The 17547-nt window shown below is 47.2% G+C and overlaps 1 protein-coding gene across 1 annotated transcript in view; it reads left to right on the top strand.

Moving 5' to 3' along the window:
* TENM4 (teneurin transmembrane protein 4) overlaps positions 1 to 10601 on the top strand; it is a 598102-nt gene extending 587501 nt beyond the window's left edge. Inside the window, exon 33 of the mRNA XM_075050174.1 lies at positions 4737 to 10601. Coding sequence (XP_074906275.1) covers positions 4737 to 5495 — 759 coding nt within the window. The 3' untranslated portion in view covers positions 5496 to 10601. The remainder of the gene's footprint in view (positions 1 to 4736) is intronic.
* The last annotated feature ends 6946 nt before the right edge of the window (positions 10602 to 17547 follow it).

The raw sequence follows: 17547 nt of genomic DNA on the forward strand, positions 1-17547 counted from the left end.
CAGCCTTGGATGGAAATTTTCTGTTTCTCTTCCTTGCCAGTTCATTAAAATGAGTTCTAAGATGAAACAGAAATGGTAATTTCAAAGTCAGGGTTACACTGCCTCTTTGAACTACATATAATCTGTTTGCCTCCGCCCCTTTATATTCACAGCAGAGCATACAAGCTAGCTGTAGTCTGGTTTGCCTGAATTTGTTGGTTTGGGTGGGGTTTTTTTTTTTCTGTTGGATGTGTTTGCTTTTCCTTTAAAGGACTGCTGTTCCCAAATACACTCTTTCATCAAAGAAACAGGCTCAAAAAGTCACTTCAAAGTCATCCTGGGCTCATTTTCAAGATAACAGAGATGTGTTTAGTTATTGTAATAGTTAAGTGATGATGGTGTTCAGCACTACAGCTTTGCACGTGTCTGATCTCCTACTTTCCTATGTGACAAAAGGTAGGGAGAGCCCAGAAGGCCTGTAACCAGTCCCCAGTGGAAAACCCTTTGGATGTGATTTTGTTCTTGATTAAGACACCTAAATTTAGGTCTCTGGCTGTGAACTTGATATCCAAGCTTCCATTATAGCCAGCAGAGATCTACAATGAACTCAGTTGCTGGTGCCATTTGAGTTGAGTTTCCTGGACTTCCTCACGTCTACAGCATGGATTACCTGCATCCTTCTAGAGCAACAACTGGTGGCCCAGCAGGGCTCCCCGTAGTGTCAAAATTGATACTCAGCATCACCCATTTGTCAGTGGAGCCCAAAGGACAGTTCAGATGATCAGCTGCTAGGAGTTAGGAGTGAATTCAAGACTAAGACATGTAGGTGTAGGTGTCTCCATGTGTGCACGCACTGTAGTTTGTCAACATCTAGTTCATACAGGCAGTGGAGCTCACTTAAAGGGCTGTCCACCTGCTAGGCATTAATTTTAGACCAAGCTGAACACACTGGAGGGTCCGTTGACTGTGCAAATTAGGGGTTCGATTCCGTTGCCCATACAGGGGCCAGGTAAGCAAAGTGGCCTCCAGGTGCAACTCCAGAAGGGCAAATATCTCCCAGGGCTTCTTCGGCTTCTCACTGCCCTGGGTGGATGCTGAAGGCATTCTGGGGCATCTCAGATCACACTAGACATCTGTGTAGGGAAACTGAAACAGTCGTGCAGTCAACACTGACTATGATGTGCGTGAGAAGTGGGTGCTCAGCAGGCTGGGGCAGCCACAGATTGACAGGTAACTGCTCAGTTTCTTTGCCAACAAAGGTGGTTCAAGCCCCCAACTTCACAAACCTCCCACCTACAGTGTCTCTAAGCCGGCACACGACTGGAGGTCAAGAGAGTCCTAATTCTGTGGTTTTGGTCAGCCATTTTATCTCTGTTTTAGCCACCAGGGAACAGTGCCAGGGCCAGTCCTACGGTTGCACATGCAACATGAGAAATGCTTTCCCAGTATAGAGGAGATGTCCTGGATGGAGACCAAGAGGACACCAACAAGGCACTTGGCTTGGTATCCTATATGGGTGTCCTTAGGCAGGAACTGATAGTGTCATTGCTGTTAGATTATGTGTAATCCCTTAAACGTCCGCATCCTGGCAGTAGCAGGGTGGGTGCTGCTTATTTTCTTTCTAAATGGCATCCAGATGAACAGCGGAGCTGTGGAAATTGTATGACTTCATATAATATCACGAAGGCAGTATGCAACTAGATCAAGGACAGGTCCAGTATTCTATTATTGGGTCATAAATTATAAACAAAACAAAACCCAAACCTTTAAAAATCAGGATTTCCTTTTATAATGGGCCGTTACTGACATGAAATTCAAAGCTATGGAGAATTTGACCATAAAATGGAAAACTGAAAATTACCTCGGGCCAGAAGGTCCCAGGTACTGGGTTATGGAGCTCGAGGAAGGTAGATCATGGCGTAGCTGTTGGCTGTGATACCTGTTGTACCACAGTATGTGCCAACCAGGCTACCATCCATCCTGAATTAGTGGCAAACCCAAGGACACCATCCACCCCTAAACTTTGTTGTACAACTCCTGTCCTCACAAGACTCCCTAATCTCATTTTAGAGTATGTCTCTACAACTAAGTAAAAGAAGTCAGACAAATCCCTGGCCCTGAGGCTAGGTAGACGTGACCTGTGGAGTTAGGAAACATGTCTTGGAGAAAGCAGTTGGAGGAGTTCAAAACCAAACCAGGAGTTAAAACAAAAATTATCCAGTGTGAATGATAAGAGGTGCAATACAATGTCTCACTCTCTTTAGCAGTATTTACTTTTAAAACTCTATAAAATTGTATTATTTATAAAAGATTTCTTTTATATTTAGCAGTATAAACATATGGTTACAAACCATATGTCTCCCTTGTCCAAAGCACAGTAGATTGTCCTATGACAGTGCCTATCTTGCAGCATCAGCAGGTTTTCAGAGCTTGTTGCAAACTCACTTTTCATTTGGGATCAGAAGAAAAGACAAGAAAGTGTTGTCCAGACCCGCTGGTTTGTTGGGGCAACCTAATTTGGAGGCACTCACAGGGGATCGATACCTAATGATTTGCTCAGAATTGAAAAAGCACTAGAGTTCCTGCAGCTCATCAAGAATAAGCCGATGAAGACAAAATAGAAAGGGAATGGGGGAGATTCCAGGTAGGAATAATTCTCCCATGCCCAGTGCTGTCTGACCTCCCAGAGCTCCCTTCCCCACGGTGATAATTAGTAGATGGTGCAATTAATTCCAGGGACTCCTTATCGCTCAACTACTGGTAAACATGGTGATGTGTCCATAGATGGTGATATATAAATGACCACAGGACGTAGCAATGTAGTGCAGGAGACCTGATTTACATCCTTGAGCGAAGGAGCTCAGACCAAACGGTGATTCAGCGTAACTAATGAGAAATGCCTTTTCCCATCACTTCTAAAAGTTACTGAGCCAAGTTGGAAGAGCAATGATGTGGCATTGGGTAGTGGGACCACCTAGAGTCCATCCGTATGAGATGCACCTGAGAAGAATACCCCCCCCTTAAACCTCTTTGAGGAGGAAATAACTAACCAAGGCTGTGCAGTAGACACTTATTCAGAACAGTAAGTATTTCATGGAGCCTAGAAACCTAATTGCTCCATGTCCGTCATCGGTGACATCTGCATTAATTACGTCCATTTTTTACATAATTAGAGTACTCATGCAGTTGGCAGGGGACCTAGGCTCAGCTTCCTATCAGTCTGTTAATTATATCACTCTTTAGGCTGTGTGTGAGATCCTCCCCAGGCGGTAAGGGGAGAACCAGAAAGAGTTCCTCTTTCATAGGTGACTGGTTCCTGCTCCAACTACTATGCTGTTAATCAAAAGGCGAAAAGGAGGAGCTATGCCAGCCTGCTTGGCACTTGGAATAAAAGTCAGCCCTGGGTATTTTGATGCTTTGCCACTGCAAACGTGTTCTTGAACTTGTGTACCTCTGCTCCCTTATAGTTTTCTCCTTTATAGATCAAAACTGCTCATAACCTCTGAGTGAGTTGCAATGCTATATCTTTTATTTTATTTCTTTAATGCTTTGAGACCCTTCCCTGGAAATGGCCAGCATGGAAATGAGAGTTTATTTCCCTTCCCTTGCCATGTTATGAGACTTAGTTGAGAGGTCCACGCTGATATGCCTGCATCGTCTGAATTGTCTTCTTGCACCCAGGGAAGGATGTGAGCCTTTAGCTTGTGGATGGTTTAAGGCAATATCCTTCATAGATGTTAAATTTCCTCAAAATAATTGGAGTGCAGCAAACTTTTCTTTGTAGCCTATTTTTAATCCTGGATGTCATTACATTATTGAACTGAGCCATTGGCAGTGCCAGGAGAGTTTTGTCGTAGCATCCTCTTACTTGAAATTTGAGCAAATAATTGTTCATGAACAGGGGTCTGTAAGAAGCCTGCGCCGCCATGAATTGATAAAAGCATTTCCAAAGACATTTTGCAGTAATGATGAGCTGCTGACTCGCTGTGTGCTTGCTCCATTATACACTAACAGCAAAAGTGACTTTGTATTGTACCTGACTGCAAATGATCCAGGCTGTTGGCTCTCAGCAGTTTCGCTTCAGTATAAGCCAAAACTCGAGCATCAGGTGTGGCTGGCCTTATCTCAGGGCGTATGGCACTTTGTAGAGGGTTTGCAAGGAAATAGGAGTTGGATTTAGGGCCTTCCTTGAGTTTTGAACAACCTGCTTCGGCCAGGTTGAAATGGGATTCAGAGGGGTTGTGGCCACTTTGAGGGTCATGCCTGTTTTGCAGGGCTTTTGAAGATAGCATAAGGAGTTACAAAGTGAAGTTAAACTAGAGGGAACTTTTACAAATACTTCCACACTTTTTCACAGAAAAACTGAAAGCATTTTATAAAGCATCATGGCCACAAGATGAATGATTTCTTATGTGCGGATGAAGAACATTGAAGCACAAAATAATTGCACATCCAAACTAGACCCTCATACCACTGAGGCAAAAAACCCTTTTTCTACATCTACATCCTTCAGTCTGTGATATTAAATACAGCTCAGTTTATTGAAACAATGAGCATTAGGGGGAATAACCTGACAACACCTTTTCCATTAAAAAGAAGTAAAAATCTGAAAAAAGGTGTTAAGGGGAAAAAAAAAATGGAGCTCCTCACGAGGTGTTTCCAGGATGTTCTGCTGGTCTCCAGCACACTATTAATGCCTTTGGATCACCAGGTTTCTCTTTCTAATACCTCTTTCTCTTCTTTCTCTCCCTGCTCAGTCAATTTTGGGGGTCCAGTGTGAAGTGCAGAAGCAGCTGAAGGCCTTCGTCACTCTTGAGCGCTTCGAACGGATCTACAGCTCCAGCATCGCCGGGTGCCGGCAGGTCAAGAAGAACAAGAACTTTGCCTCTGGAGGCTCTATCTTCGGCAAAGGCGTCAAGTTCGCCATGAAGGACGGGCGCGTGGCCACCGACATTATCAGTGTGGCCAACGAGGACGGGCGGAGGATCGCGGCCATCCTGAACAACGCCCATTACCTGGAGAACTTGCACTTCACCATCGATGGGGTGGACACGCACTATTTCATTAAGCAAGGGCCGTCGGAGGGCGACCTGTCCATCCTGGGCCTCAGCGGTGGGCGGAGGACCTTGGAGAACGGCGTGAACGTGACAGTGTCCCAGATCAACACAGTGCTAAGTGGAAGGACTAGACGTTACACGGACATCCAGCTCCAATACGGTGCGCTGTGCCTAAACACTCGCTACGGGACCACCTTGGACGAGGAGAAGGCCCGTGTCCTGGAGCTGGCCCGACAGCGCGCTGTAGCCCAAGCTTGGTCCCGGGAACAGCAGAGACTGCGGGATGGGGAGGAGGGTATTCGCTCGTGGACAGAAGGGGAGAAGCAACAAGTGCTAAACACGGGCCGGGTACAGGGCTACGACGGCTATTTTGTGATCTCAGTGGAGCAGTACCCTGAACTCTCAGACAGCGCCAACAACATCCACTTCATGAGACAGAGCGAAATGGGCAGAAGGTGACAGAGAGGGTCGATGCGGTGACTTCTTGCCAAAGACAGCTACTCTTTTGTGGCCACTTACCTGACTGTGTTGTACTCAATCCTTTTTCTAAACTGAACAAGGCGGGGGGGGAGGAAAATAGAAAGAGAAGGAATAATACGGTTGCACTGTAACTCATGCAACATACTTTTTTTTTCCCTCTTTAATTTGGCCTTCACGCGTTTTTTGCAATGAACAGAAGGTATATTTTGCCGTAGTGTGATCACAGTGAAATTTACTGTCTCTTGTCCTTTTTGTTTTGTTTTGTTTTGTTTTCCCCCCCTTTGTGAGGAATTTGAAGTGGGGAGTCGTCAACGTACGTCCTTAGGTGTGAAGTGCGAAATGGGTGTCTGTGCTAACTTGTGTCATCCTAACCCTTTCTGATTTGGGGCAGGGACAGATAGCCTTCCACCCGAAACACGGGGGGGCCCGTGGCATGCTGGAGAGCTCTTCCCGGGAAGAAAGGAGATGGAAGACGACGCTGATTGCGATACTCCGAAAGCGACCGTCCGAATCATGTGCCTCAAAAGAGACCTTACAAGTAGTTTTCACGTTTCACTTGGGACATAAAGTGTTTTTTTGGGGGCTCCTGCTGAGCAGAAGTAGATTATAGAGGCAAAGGAGCTGATTATATTAACTTGCAAGATGATTCTCTTCCTTCCTGAACTGGAATAAAAAAAGAAAAAAAATCAGTCTTTTTTCATTATGAGAGTAGATACTTTATGGGGTTTTTTTGTGTGTGCGCAAATCCTGGTTTTAGTTAAAAACCTAGCAAAAGCCAAGAAAGGGACTCCTGCTCTATTGAGAAAAGCTAAAATAAATCCTCTCTCTCATATGTAGAGCTGTTCTATAGGTGGATTTAATGCACCCATGTTGTACATTTGCTAATGGCATAACTTCATTAAATGTATAGTGTTTCAGTACACGAGGCTACGTGTTTAACAGTCCACTGTGCTGTATCTGATAAAACCAGTTAATTTTTAGGAAGCTGATTTGAATTTGAAAGTAGTTATAGTATCCCAGTGACATACCACTGAAAATTAGAGCAAGCCAAACCCTGCTTTTCCTGATTCTGGAGCTTGTATTTATTGGCTGGGAAATGCAGTTTTGAGTAGCATGCTGGCAAGTCGTTTATGACTATGGCAGATAAATGTCTCCCGGGGACTTTGGCAGCAGGGATTTTAAAATGTTTAATAAGTAGCAACAGCTTGTGCATGGTGGGACAAGAAGGAGAATATTGGAATCAACCCTCTCACTGTTTCTTACACGAGCTCGAATTAAGCGGAGAGCCCAGTTGACGGTAGGCAGCGAAGAAGGGGGAGGTTGAATGGAAATGCCCACTACAGAGGGGACCAAGTGCTTTAATAAGAAACTGCTGACAAAGTTACTCGGCATGCTAATGTAATTTGTGTTCACATAACCTCTGCGCTCTGGTATTTGCAAGAGTCCTTGAAATTCAAGGGAACAAGGAGATGAGCTTAGCATCCTCTTCCCTGCCTGAAACAGCCCTGTGGTAGCCAGGGCCACTCCTGCAGGCAGGCGGAGGTGTTACCCCACCTCTCGCTGGAGCTCCGGCCGGAGACGGCCAAGCCTGCTCCCAAACAGACGTCTCTTATCACACTGACACCTGCACATGTCCTGAGCTCTCACCGTCTCTCTGAGAACATCTCGGTCCTGATTTTTTATTTTTTTTTTATTCCACCTCCTTCAGTTTTTGCTTCCCGATTCTGCAGAGAGATAACCCGAGACGTGCAAATCCATGCCAAGGCTGTTTCCATACTCGGAGCCCTACAGTGTCCCCAGAGCCAGCCCTCCTGCCACCACCACTGACATCCTCCAACACAGCCTGATATTTCTCTGCAGGCTCCAGCCCCCAAGATAAAGCAGGGGCGTATGTTGGGCATGCACTCCTCGAGCAGCAAAACGTTGGCAGCCCCAGCGCTGTCGTGGTTTCCCCATAGATGCCGGCTGCCAGCTCCGGCTGCCTTGCCTGTCTGTTCCCAGGTGCTTGCCAGGAGGAAGGTGATGGGATGGAAATTCCCCCAACAGACTGTTCCTCCTCCAATTCCCAATCCCTACTACCTTTGCCTGCGTGGCCAGAGTTCTGGCGGCTGCAGAGCCCCAGGGCTGACCCACGTTGGGGCCACCCGCCGGTATGGTCCTGATTTTCTGGTGGTCCCTCCTGCTTGCAGCAAGGGTGACGTTGCTGCTGCTGCAACCCGGTGCTGTACCTTGAACCACCCCTCGCAGCACGCAACCTCTATTACTTTGGCAGGAGTGAATCGCAGGCAGCTGGACTAGAAAGGGTATCAGGCTTCAGCGGAGCCGGCTGGGAGGAGACACGTTGGCCGGGCCAGCTCTAGGCTTTGGCAAGGGAGCAGTTGCTTCGGGCAGCTGCCTGCCAGGGATGGTTAAAAGGCCGTGGCATTACCTGCGTTGCTGGTATCAAGCTCTTGGCGAGCCTTGGTTGCCCCGAGGATGCGCTGGTGGGGATTAGAGGCAGCGTTGGCCAAACCAGCAGTTGCCACCTACTCGAAGGAGGCAGCACCCTCTTCCCAGGGCTACCCAGCTCCTGGCTTCCCCCTCCCCGAATCACACCAGGGACAAATTCCTCCCAGAACTTCAACCTTGTGATGGCTTTGAGTTTCTAACACAGCATGCACGGAGCAAAAAAGACCTGCGGGAAGCTGGGTCGAAAGGCATAAACTCCCGGCGAAGACCTGCAGTGCAGAGAGAGCTCGATGTGCATCCCATTTACACTGCTCCCCTCCGAGCGGCTCCGAAGAGAAGTGGTGCTTCTATATCCATCTCCATCCATGTGTTAATGCTAAGAGGAGTAGTGCAAGAGTAAATGGGCCACCTTTCCACACGGCCAGGGAAAGGGATTCAAGTGTGAAATATTCCTACTGCAACCCTGCCGGCCTGAGATGGCACCTCGACAGCCTTACACAGACTCTTCAGGTTATTACACGAGCGAATGACTTTGAGGAGTTCACCCGTTTTTCAAGAGTCTTACGGTCCCGCCGCAGGCGTACGGCATGCCTGGACCTGGGAACCATCCCGCTCTGCGCCATGGCAAAGGCAGCTCGGCATCCTCAAGCAGCGGTGGGATGTGACTGCGCCCGTCTGGCTGCCGGGTCCGGGGGGTTTTCTCCTGGCGCTGCACCCGGCATGGGAACTATGGACATTATGTCACAAAAGGGGAAAAAAAATATATGTATGTAAAAGTATATATATATATATGTGTTGCTCTTCTCTTTATCAAAGCCTTTAACCAAAACAATTAAAAGGGATGGCTGGCTGTGAAAGCTTTCCACTCTACCTGGATGGCAAAACAAGAAACAAACATTTTCAGTCCTGAAGCCCTAAATTTCCCCCTTTGTTAGTGAAAAAAATGCTTTTTCCTACAGGATCTCAAGTGTGTTCCCGTGGAAGTTGCAGGAACGGGCTGTGAACACAAAGAGCCATGCCCTCCTCGAGGGACCGCACTCTGCTCTCCACAGGCATTTTCACTCGACCGATGGCCCCGTAGCCCCTTCCCAGCCCTTGCATCGCCCCGTTTGCCTCCCCGTGGGGCCGTGTTGCGGCTGCCCGACCCTTCTTGCTTTGCTTGTGGGCAGTGGGGGTAGCAGATCCTCGCTTCTGTAAGACTGGGAGGTCCTGAGTGCAAATCCCATGGCACGAACCCCCATATCCCATTGCTTTAGATGCTTTTTCAAAGGCCAGTTGCACGCCAGACCATCTCCAAGGGATAACGTCACTGTGGTCTCACATGCTTTTACGGCTTGACTTCGAGAAGTCGCTATTTTCTTGACTCCCCAAAAGAGGACTCGCTCCTCCACCAAACGGAGTTTCCCTTCAAAACGCAAAGGCGTAGCTTAAATTACTTTGAACTCCTGGGCTTGTCTCCAGTCCGAAGAGGTGGTGGGAAGGATCGTGACCAAGTCTCACAGCTCGGAGGAGAAGGTCCAGCGCTCTTGGAGCAGGGGCTGCGTCTCGCGGTGCGAGCGGTGGGTAAGGACAAACAGCTCGAGCCCTGAAGAGCTTCTGCTGGTACCGACACCTGCTCCGTTTGAAGGAACAGCAGCGATGGGACCAACCTGCTGTGGCATCCAGACATGAGCCAGTGCCATGAGGGCTCTGCAGCTCAAAAAACATCCCGCGTGCTCAGCCCGAGGGGAGAGGAGCAAGACTAATTTGGCATCGCGAGAAATGCTGCAATGTTTGTTTCCTCCAAGCTCTTTATTTTTTTTTTTTTATTTATTTTTCCCCCTTTCAACTGAAGATTGGAGCTTGGAAAAATCATTAAGCAGCAGTGACCGGAGGGAATCACGCAGCTCATCATATCTTTGTCATCACAGCTATTGATCAGAGCCATGATGAAAATGGGCCAACAACTCTAAACAGCACCAGGCGAGAGCCGATGAGACGAAGGTCGTTAAGAGCCTCGATGCTTGATTCGGGTTTAAAAGACACAGATGATTGGGAGCAGTCCCTGAGACACCATTTGGCTGTAACTTAGAAACAGTGAGGGATTTCTGTAATATATCTGTAGTTGCTTTATTGAGCGTAGGGATCGGCATGAGATTCTGCTCAGTCTATTATACAGACAGCATAACCAGAATAAATCAAAATTGTTTAAAAAAAAAAAAAATCTAATAAAGTACTTTTTCAGCTGTGACTTATAAGTGTCACCGTGATAGATGGCAGTGCAATCCATTATGCAAAGGCAAGGCTTTTAACATGAAATTTTAGAATTCAATTTTACGACTTACAGAGAGGGCCCCCCTCATATTTACGGCACGGCAGTCTGTTTTGATTCAATCTCTGCGTAATTGAAACCAGGGCCAGGGATCTCGGTTAGTCCTACGGCCACTTTTTAAACGGGGAGGAGAAATAAGAGCCTATCACGTTAATAACGGAGCTAAAAAGATGGCTTTGCTTGTTAAATCTTATTCGCTTTATCTCCTCGCTCTGGGGGCACTGCCAAAACTGGGAAACCCGCATGCCGTGCCTCTGTGCCGGGGCTGGGGTTTGGTGGGATAAAATCTGGCTCCCATTCGGCCGGCAGCATCCTCCATCCCACGGTGAGTGTGGCCAGGGGCATTTTTGCTGCTGTTCTTACAGTCCTCCATAGGACAGCAAGTTTTTCAGCATCTCTTTTTATTATAATCACTCTTTTTATTATGATCACTAAATAGTTAGATATTTGAATCCCTCCGTTACACCGAAGAATTTTCACGAGTTTTGTAAAAAAAAAAAACAAAAAACCACAGCTTTTTTGTGGGTTTTTTTCATCTCTAGGGTATATTTCAATAAAATTACTTGCGACTGTAGAGCAAACTTTAAACAGACACCATGGGGACGTGTAGCACCCTGTCCAGAACCCCCTGTCTCACTCCTGGATGAAGGGCCATTTCCCACAGCGCTTTTCTATCCTCTGCTACCCAAACTGAAAAAAACCCAGTCTGCCTGAGGGAAACCTTTTGTGTCTCTTGCCTGCTTTCCTTTAATTGCCATAAAACTTTGTGTTCATGACAAGGTATTACATGGCTCAACTGTTAACTCCCTTCCCAGAGGTCAATGCTTTCTGAGCAGGGGAGCATAGAAAACCACAAATGAAAATTAACTAAAAATATATATACATATATATATATATATAATTTTTTTTTCCTCAGAGCTGGAAACTGTTCAAGCGAACAATAGAACTTTTCAAAAAGAAATTTAAAACTTTTGGACAGTTCGCAGGTGTTGTTGAAATAACCAATCAAAGAATCACACTTTTCTATTAAAAAAAAAAAAAATGTTTATTTTGTGTGAGGACTTCCAATGCAGCTCCAGCCAAGAAGAGGACTTTGTATCAAAGCTGCATCTGTAAGCCCAGCACTGGAGACTCGTGTCATTACCCTGTGTAATAATTTTCCTGAAGTCTGGAACTAATTTTTTGAGAAATTTTTTTTCTCGAACCTTTGTGTTTCTAATACTGTATTCTTGACTGTGTAAATACAACCAGGCTGTAAATAAGTGCAGATGTAGATACCTTCTAGAAAAAAAAAAATGAACAGACAGAAGTGACCGTGTGTAGCCTTCGGTGACAAATAAAAGAATATTTTGTGTTTAAATAGCTTTCTTTTTGTGTGTGTGAAAATGTTGAATTTCTTCACCTCAGCTGCTTGGTCCTTACATGGGAGATGGACCTAGTGCAGGAGTTGACCAAAAACGTCCCTCCACTCCTCGAATTTGCGTCTTCGGGAACATCCCCCACCTGTACACGGGGTGCAGGATCGCAGGTGCCCCCGGGGCTTTGCTGATCCGGGAGGTCATGCCGGGGTCTCAGAGCATCCCTGAGGCACCGGGGAAGCCCCCATCCCAGCAGAAAGGGAAGCAAACTGGGGAAACTGCACTGCGTACAAGAAAAATCAAGGTATCACCCCACCCAAAAAAAGCGAAAAAAATCAAGATAGCGTTGGGTTTTGGGATATGTCCAGCCAAGACGTGTGCACCTGATGCCCTTCTTCATCCTTGATGCTGCCTGGTCCAGCCCCGCTGCTGGTTTGTTCTGATGCTTCAGGAAAAGATGGAGAATAACTTCAGAAAATATGGCTAGGTGTGTATTGAGGAAAATATTCTTGCACGGTCCTTGGGGGCAACCTCATGGGAAGGTGAAGCGTAGGAGGGGGTGGCGGGTGGGGAGTCCCTCTGTGGCCATCCAGATTTACTGCCTGGGCACGGCTCTGGTCTCCCAAAACAGGTGAAATCGGGTCTTTTAGACAAAAAGTCAAGCATTGCTGGGTGTAATTCCCCTCCTCTGAAGGTAGGTGTCTGTGGTAGGGCAAATAAATGGCATCTCTCTTTCTCCTGTGGCACTAAACAGAGCCAGAGGGACCAGTTCAGTGTCTTGGGTTAGGTGAGAGTCGTCCAACTGCGGGTGGATATTAGCACATATCAGGTTTCCCCAAGGTTTCTACCCATTTTGGGCCATTCCTGGTGGGATGTTATCCCCTCCACCAGCAGCATCTGTTTTGTTTCAGGGCCACGTTTCTCAATCTTCAGCTTCCAGCCACCAGTCCCGGTGCAGCTTCTCCAACCATCCCTCAAAGCAAATGCCCCCCACTGACACCAACCAAGTCCCCTCCCTGCTGTCCCTTTGCTACCCCAAGAAGGATAAACTCCTTCAGCCTCAAAGACTGCTTTCCAGCTGCTGGATATTTTTAATTTTTCCATCCTCTGGCATGTTTGGCCACCTTTCCTTCACTTGTCACTTAACTTGTGGAGAAAGGCAGGGTCTTGCTCCCGTGCTCGTGGGGGATTTTTATCTCCGACGAAGGCGTCGGGCACTTCTTTCTTGCCATAGAAAGTGCCTATTGAGACAATTACACGGTGACCTTGAAGTCCTCCCCTGAGCTTCTGGTTTCCTGTGGGTCTGATTTGCAGCCTTTGCTCTGAGGCAGATACATTCGTTTCCATCGGGCTGTTATTCACGTGCATTTTCTCACGCTGTGCTTTGCCAGGGGATTCGGATCACCCTGCGACAGTGACCTGCCCTCGCCGGTACCCGCCGTCCATCACTCGGCGTGCCACCTGCGGTTTATCATCGGAAAAGACCCTGCTTTAAATCATTGATAACTATATTGAAATGCATTGGACCAAAGACTAAACCCTGAGGGTAGCCAAGGAAACAGCAACACTTTAAATTGTCAGTGAACCAGGTCTGGCTCTGCCTCATGTGGTCGTGCCAGATAAGACCAATGTTTTAATCAAAATATTATGGGTAGTAAATCAAGTGCTTTCGGGACAGCCGCCCTGCCATGCCAGTTCAATAGGCCAGAGTAGACTTATCACATCATGTTTTTAATAGGGGCCATAGCTGGAGGCGTCTGGATTATCTTTCAGGAGACTGCAAGGAGATTCTCCTTGCTTTTAAGATGGGACCACAGAAAAATTTGTCCTCTTCTGCATTCCTCCTTGAAAACAACTAAAGCCTCAGCCACGGACCACATCTCCTATATACTTAAAAAGTACTGAAAACAAAGAATGGTGATTGTATTTGGACGGGAGAAATGGACACATGGAGAGCACAAGTGATGTGCTTTCAGGTGGGGCATCCCCATAGGTGCAAGCACTCCAGCCTGGCACTGGTGAGACTGGTGGCCCTTCCCAGGGCCAAAACCAGGGCCACTGCCTGCACATCAAGCAGCCCAGGTGAAATAGCGAACCCTCCAGGACTTTTCAGCTTGGGGGATGTGTATCTTGAGATGGTGTAGGTACGCAACAGCCCGGGTGGGTAAATACCAGCCACAGCCCCTTCCTATCCCTCCACTGCATGGCGTGGATGGAGCAATGCCCCTGCAGGCTGGGGAAAGGCCACGATTTCAACCTAACACTCCCAGTGCCTTCAGCTCTCCTCCGGAACGATGTGGGTTCAAAACACAGAAAAGTTGAGCTGTTGCCGAGAGCAGGGACGGAGAGTCTTTTGCAAAGAGGCACCTGCTTTAAAAAATTATCTGGTGCTTAGTGTGTCCTTTTGAAGCAACTGAGCTCAGTCTTTGTCAAAACATGACAGTTTTGGTTTGGACCAGTTGTTTTTACGTGGCAATTGTTTGTAGAGAAATTCCCAGGGTGAGATGAGCTCCCCTGACTGCAGCCTGCTGAAACTGTGGCAGTCCGGGCAAGGGAATCACATGAATTATTGTGATTTTGGATGTTTTAAAAGCATTTCTTGGGTTCTGCCTCGAAAACTGTTCCAGCCACCAGCCCACTACATAAACCACAAGCCCTAGCACCTCCTTCTCCTCCAGCGTGTTGTCTGTAAAAACACGAGCCTTCCAAAGCCCTGCCAGCACATCTTGTCAGGATTTACTCGGCAAAGGATGGGGAGGAATATAGGAACAGGGCAAGCACTGCGTCCCTGCAGTTAACGACCCAGCATGCTCGGGCTTAAAACCAGCTCGTCTCCCACTCCTTGAATTAAATAAAACATAACCACAGCCAAAACACAGCTCTGAGTTTGGACTTTGGCTCGCCACGTTGCTCAGGCTGCTCGAGGGGCTCCGAGTCCACCTCCTGAGTCACAGAGCGGAGTTTTGTAACCTCCAGTTCAGAAAATGTTTTCCTACCCCAGGGTTTCTCGGGCAGGGGAAGTCGGCGGCCAGATCATTACAGGGAGCTTGTTCAGCAAAGCCGGTCCCGCAAGTGAGATGCTGCAAGCCAGCGGGGCCGCGCGATGGCTTTGATTTCTGCCTCCAAGAGCAGGAGACGAGAGGGCTCCGTTAGCTCATCGTTATGCTGTTATTTTCCATCCGGGAGATACTCGTGTCCTCCAGGAGTTTTACATAACCCGACCTCATCATCCACCATCCATCTGAGCTTCAAAACCCTCAAGGCCTAAACTTGAAGCCGGAGCGTGACAAGCCTGGCAGAAGAGCATCCTTAACGAGCAGGACTGCTCATCAGTGGTACCGAGATAATCAAGGCAGCAGGTTAATAAGCCACGGCAGGTCACAGGCTGGCAGAAGACTGTGTGAATACACTCCACAATGCAACCAGCAAGGCGTTCGTGAAATCGCTTCTACAAATCTTCCTCCGTGTAATCTGTGGTCCCAGATTTTAATGAAAAAAATGGACTAAAACTGATGTGCAGCACATGAAGAAATAAGGACTTTGCGGTCATTTCCAATAGCTGTGCTTCATACCTGTGCTGTGTTTCCCGTCAGAAATCTCCTTCCAGCTACAGAAAATATTACCTCCATTTTACAAGTGGGACAAGTAAGGCACTGAGGTTAAATGTTTGGCCTGAGATCACACGGTTGGGGGATAAATAAGGAAAAAGCCATGATTCAAAGGCCCTGCTCTACTCGCTCACTGGCGTGACTTCTTCTGGGCTGAGTTTTCTTCTCATTGTATCTCGTCACTTTGCTATCCAAGGGATGGCATTTTTAATTAGAGCTGCTCCCATATAATAAAGTGGTATTTAAAAGGGGCTGATATCAGACTGCAAGGATCAAAGAGAATTTAGGAACCGCACTGCCACCCACTGCCGGGCTGGCCAGGTCTCAGTCACTGGAGGTGAGCAGGGTCTTCTTCATACCAGGATGAGACTGAAACCCAGGGTTTGCTGCATTTCAGAATTGCCTCTGGTCTTTGGGGAAGAACTGGCTGGTTTTGGTTTCCTATGTGTAATCTTCGCTGTAGGGTGGAGCTTGTTTATAAATGGGAGCAAAAGGTTCAGCAGCAGCAATAATCTGGAGTTTCTGATTTTCAGACAACTTCAGAAGATGCTTGATTAGCACACTACATTAGACGTCCAAATCCAGCACATGGCACATTATATTAGATATCCAAATCCAGCACATGGCACGTTATATTGGATATCCAAATCCAGCACATGGCACATTATATTGGATATCCAAATCCAGCACATGGCAGTCCACATCAGCATGTGGCCATGAACCACCCACAGACAAGCTCATGGCAGGAGACACTGGAGCAAGGACATCAGTAAGGGTCAGTCAAGAATTACTTATTTCTATACTTAAAAAGTTTCTGTATTTATACTGCCCAGAATAAGCATTCCTGGGGCAGGAAGAAAGTACACGAAACTTTGTCAACAGGCCAGGAGCAGGTCCCAAAGGTGGCCCATGGGTGCAACTACCTTGAGGATCTCATTGACTTGCTGCTGAGACATTCAAGGCCCAACAGGTGGGTGGCACCAAGGTACAGGAGGTTTATCCTGTAAATACAACCCCTACATTTTGATGTTAGCTGGTGGATCTCAGTAGTGTCTGGGGTTTGGTCCAGAAGCCTAAATTAGCAGCTGTAAGAAGTTGGTCCCCCCCTTGAGAGTTTCTTTTCTGTCATTCTGGAGATGTTCTGCCCTAGGGTCCTCTTCTGTTCATAGCAAAAGTCCTTGCTTGTACCAGCCCTGCTTCAGGGCAAATAGTCGGGGCAAGAGGATACAGCACACCAGCATCGCTCTGCCTCTCCTCCGCACCTTCGCGCTGCCCCCCCTGCAGTGCTCCCATACCTTGGAAGTCACACCAGGAAAAGCCACCTCCAGCATTTGGTGGGACAGCACCAAGGAAGGTCGCCTGCGTGCCCACGGCTTTGGGAAACTCAGGGCTTCACACCTACACAGCTGCATTAGCACTGTAGGCTGCTCACAGAGTTTTATAGTCACATAGAAATGTATGTGTGTGTATATATATATACACACACACACACACACACATAGGAATGTATGTGTGTGTGTATATATATATATATATTACACACATACACATAGAAATGTATGTGCGTGTGTATATATATATATAAAAAAAAGTGTGTGTGTTTAAAAGGAGCAGCCACAAGATGGATTTTCAGGTATTTATAAGCATTTAGGAGAATCTTCCACGCCTTCCCGCTCTCCCCCCGCGCTCACAAAGACACATACACCCCCCCCATCCCTCCTCTCCTCCCTGCAGGTGCACTTGGAGCGAGCAAAGCACCGTGTGATTGCTCGGTGCCCTACATCCCCAGGTCTTGTCATCTGGCAGCTTTTCTAAACACGGCTTTCTTCCTCTCAGCAATTCTGTGGGGACCTTGAGAAACGACTGCAGCAAACATGCCCTGGCACTTCAAAGTTGGAGGGCTGACGACTCTTGAAATGCACTTTTCTTCTTGTCTTTTTTTTTTTTTTTATATTCCCCTCACATGTCTAACAACGCCATCTGTGCTGGCACAAGCTCTGGTTCTGGTCGTGAACCTGCACAAAAGAGTTATGCAGGTCCAAGGATGTTTTTAATATTTTCTATGATCAAGTAGGGAAAAGGGAACTCCTCTATGAAAACCCTTGGGAAGACATAAAAAGCAATCCTGGTTTTACATTTTGCAACATAAAACTACTTAGAGATGGCCAAATTCTTCCTCCTAAATTTAGATTTCTAGCTGAAACATGCAGAGGAAGAGCCAGCTGCCACACACTCCTCTACGACCAAGAAAGAACAAGTGATTGAGGTCTCAGGTGGGCCGGTGGCTGGTTGTGTCTTCTGGCCAT

The sequence above is a fragment of the Buteo buteo genome, chromosome 18 (genome assembly GCF_964188355.1).
Source record: "Buteo buteo chromosome 18, bButBut1.hap1.1, whole genome shotgun sequence".
NCBI classification, from domain to species: domain Eukaryota; kingdom Metazoa; phylum Chordata; class Aves; order Accipitriformes; family Accipitridae; genus Buteo; species Buteo buteo.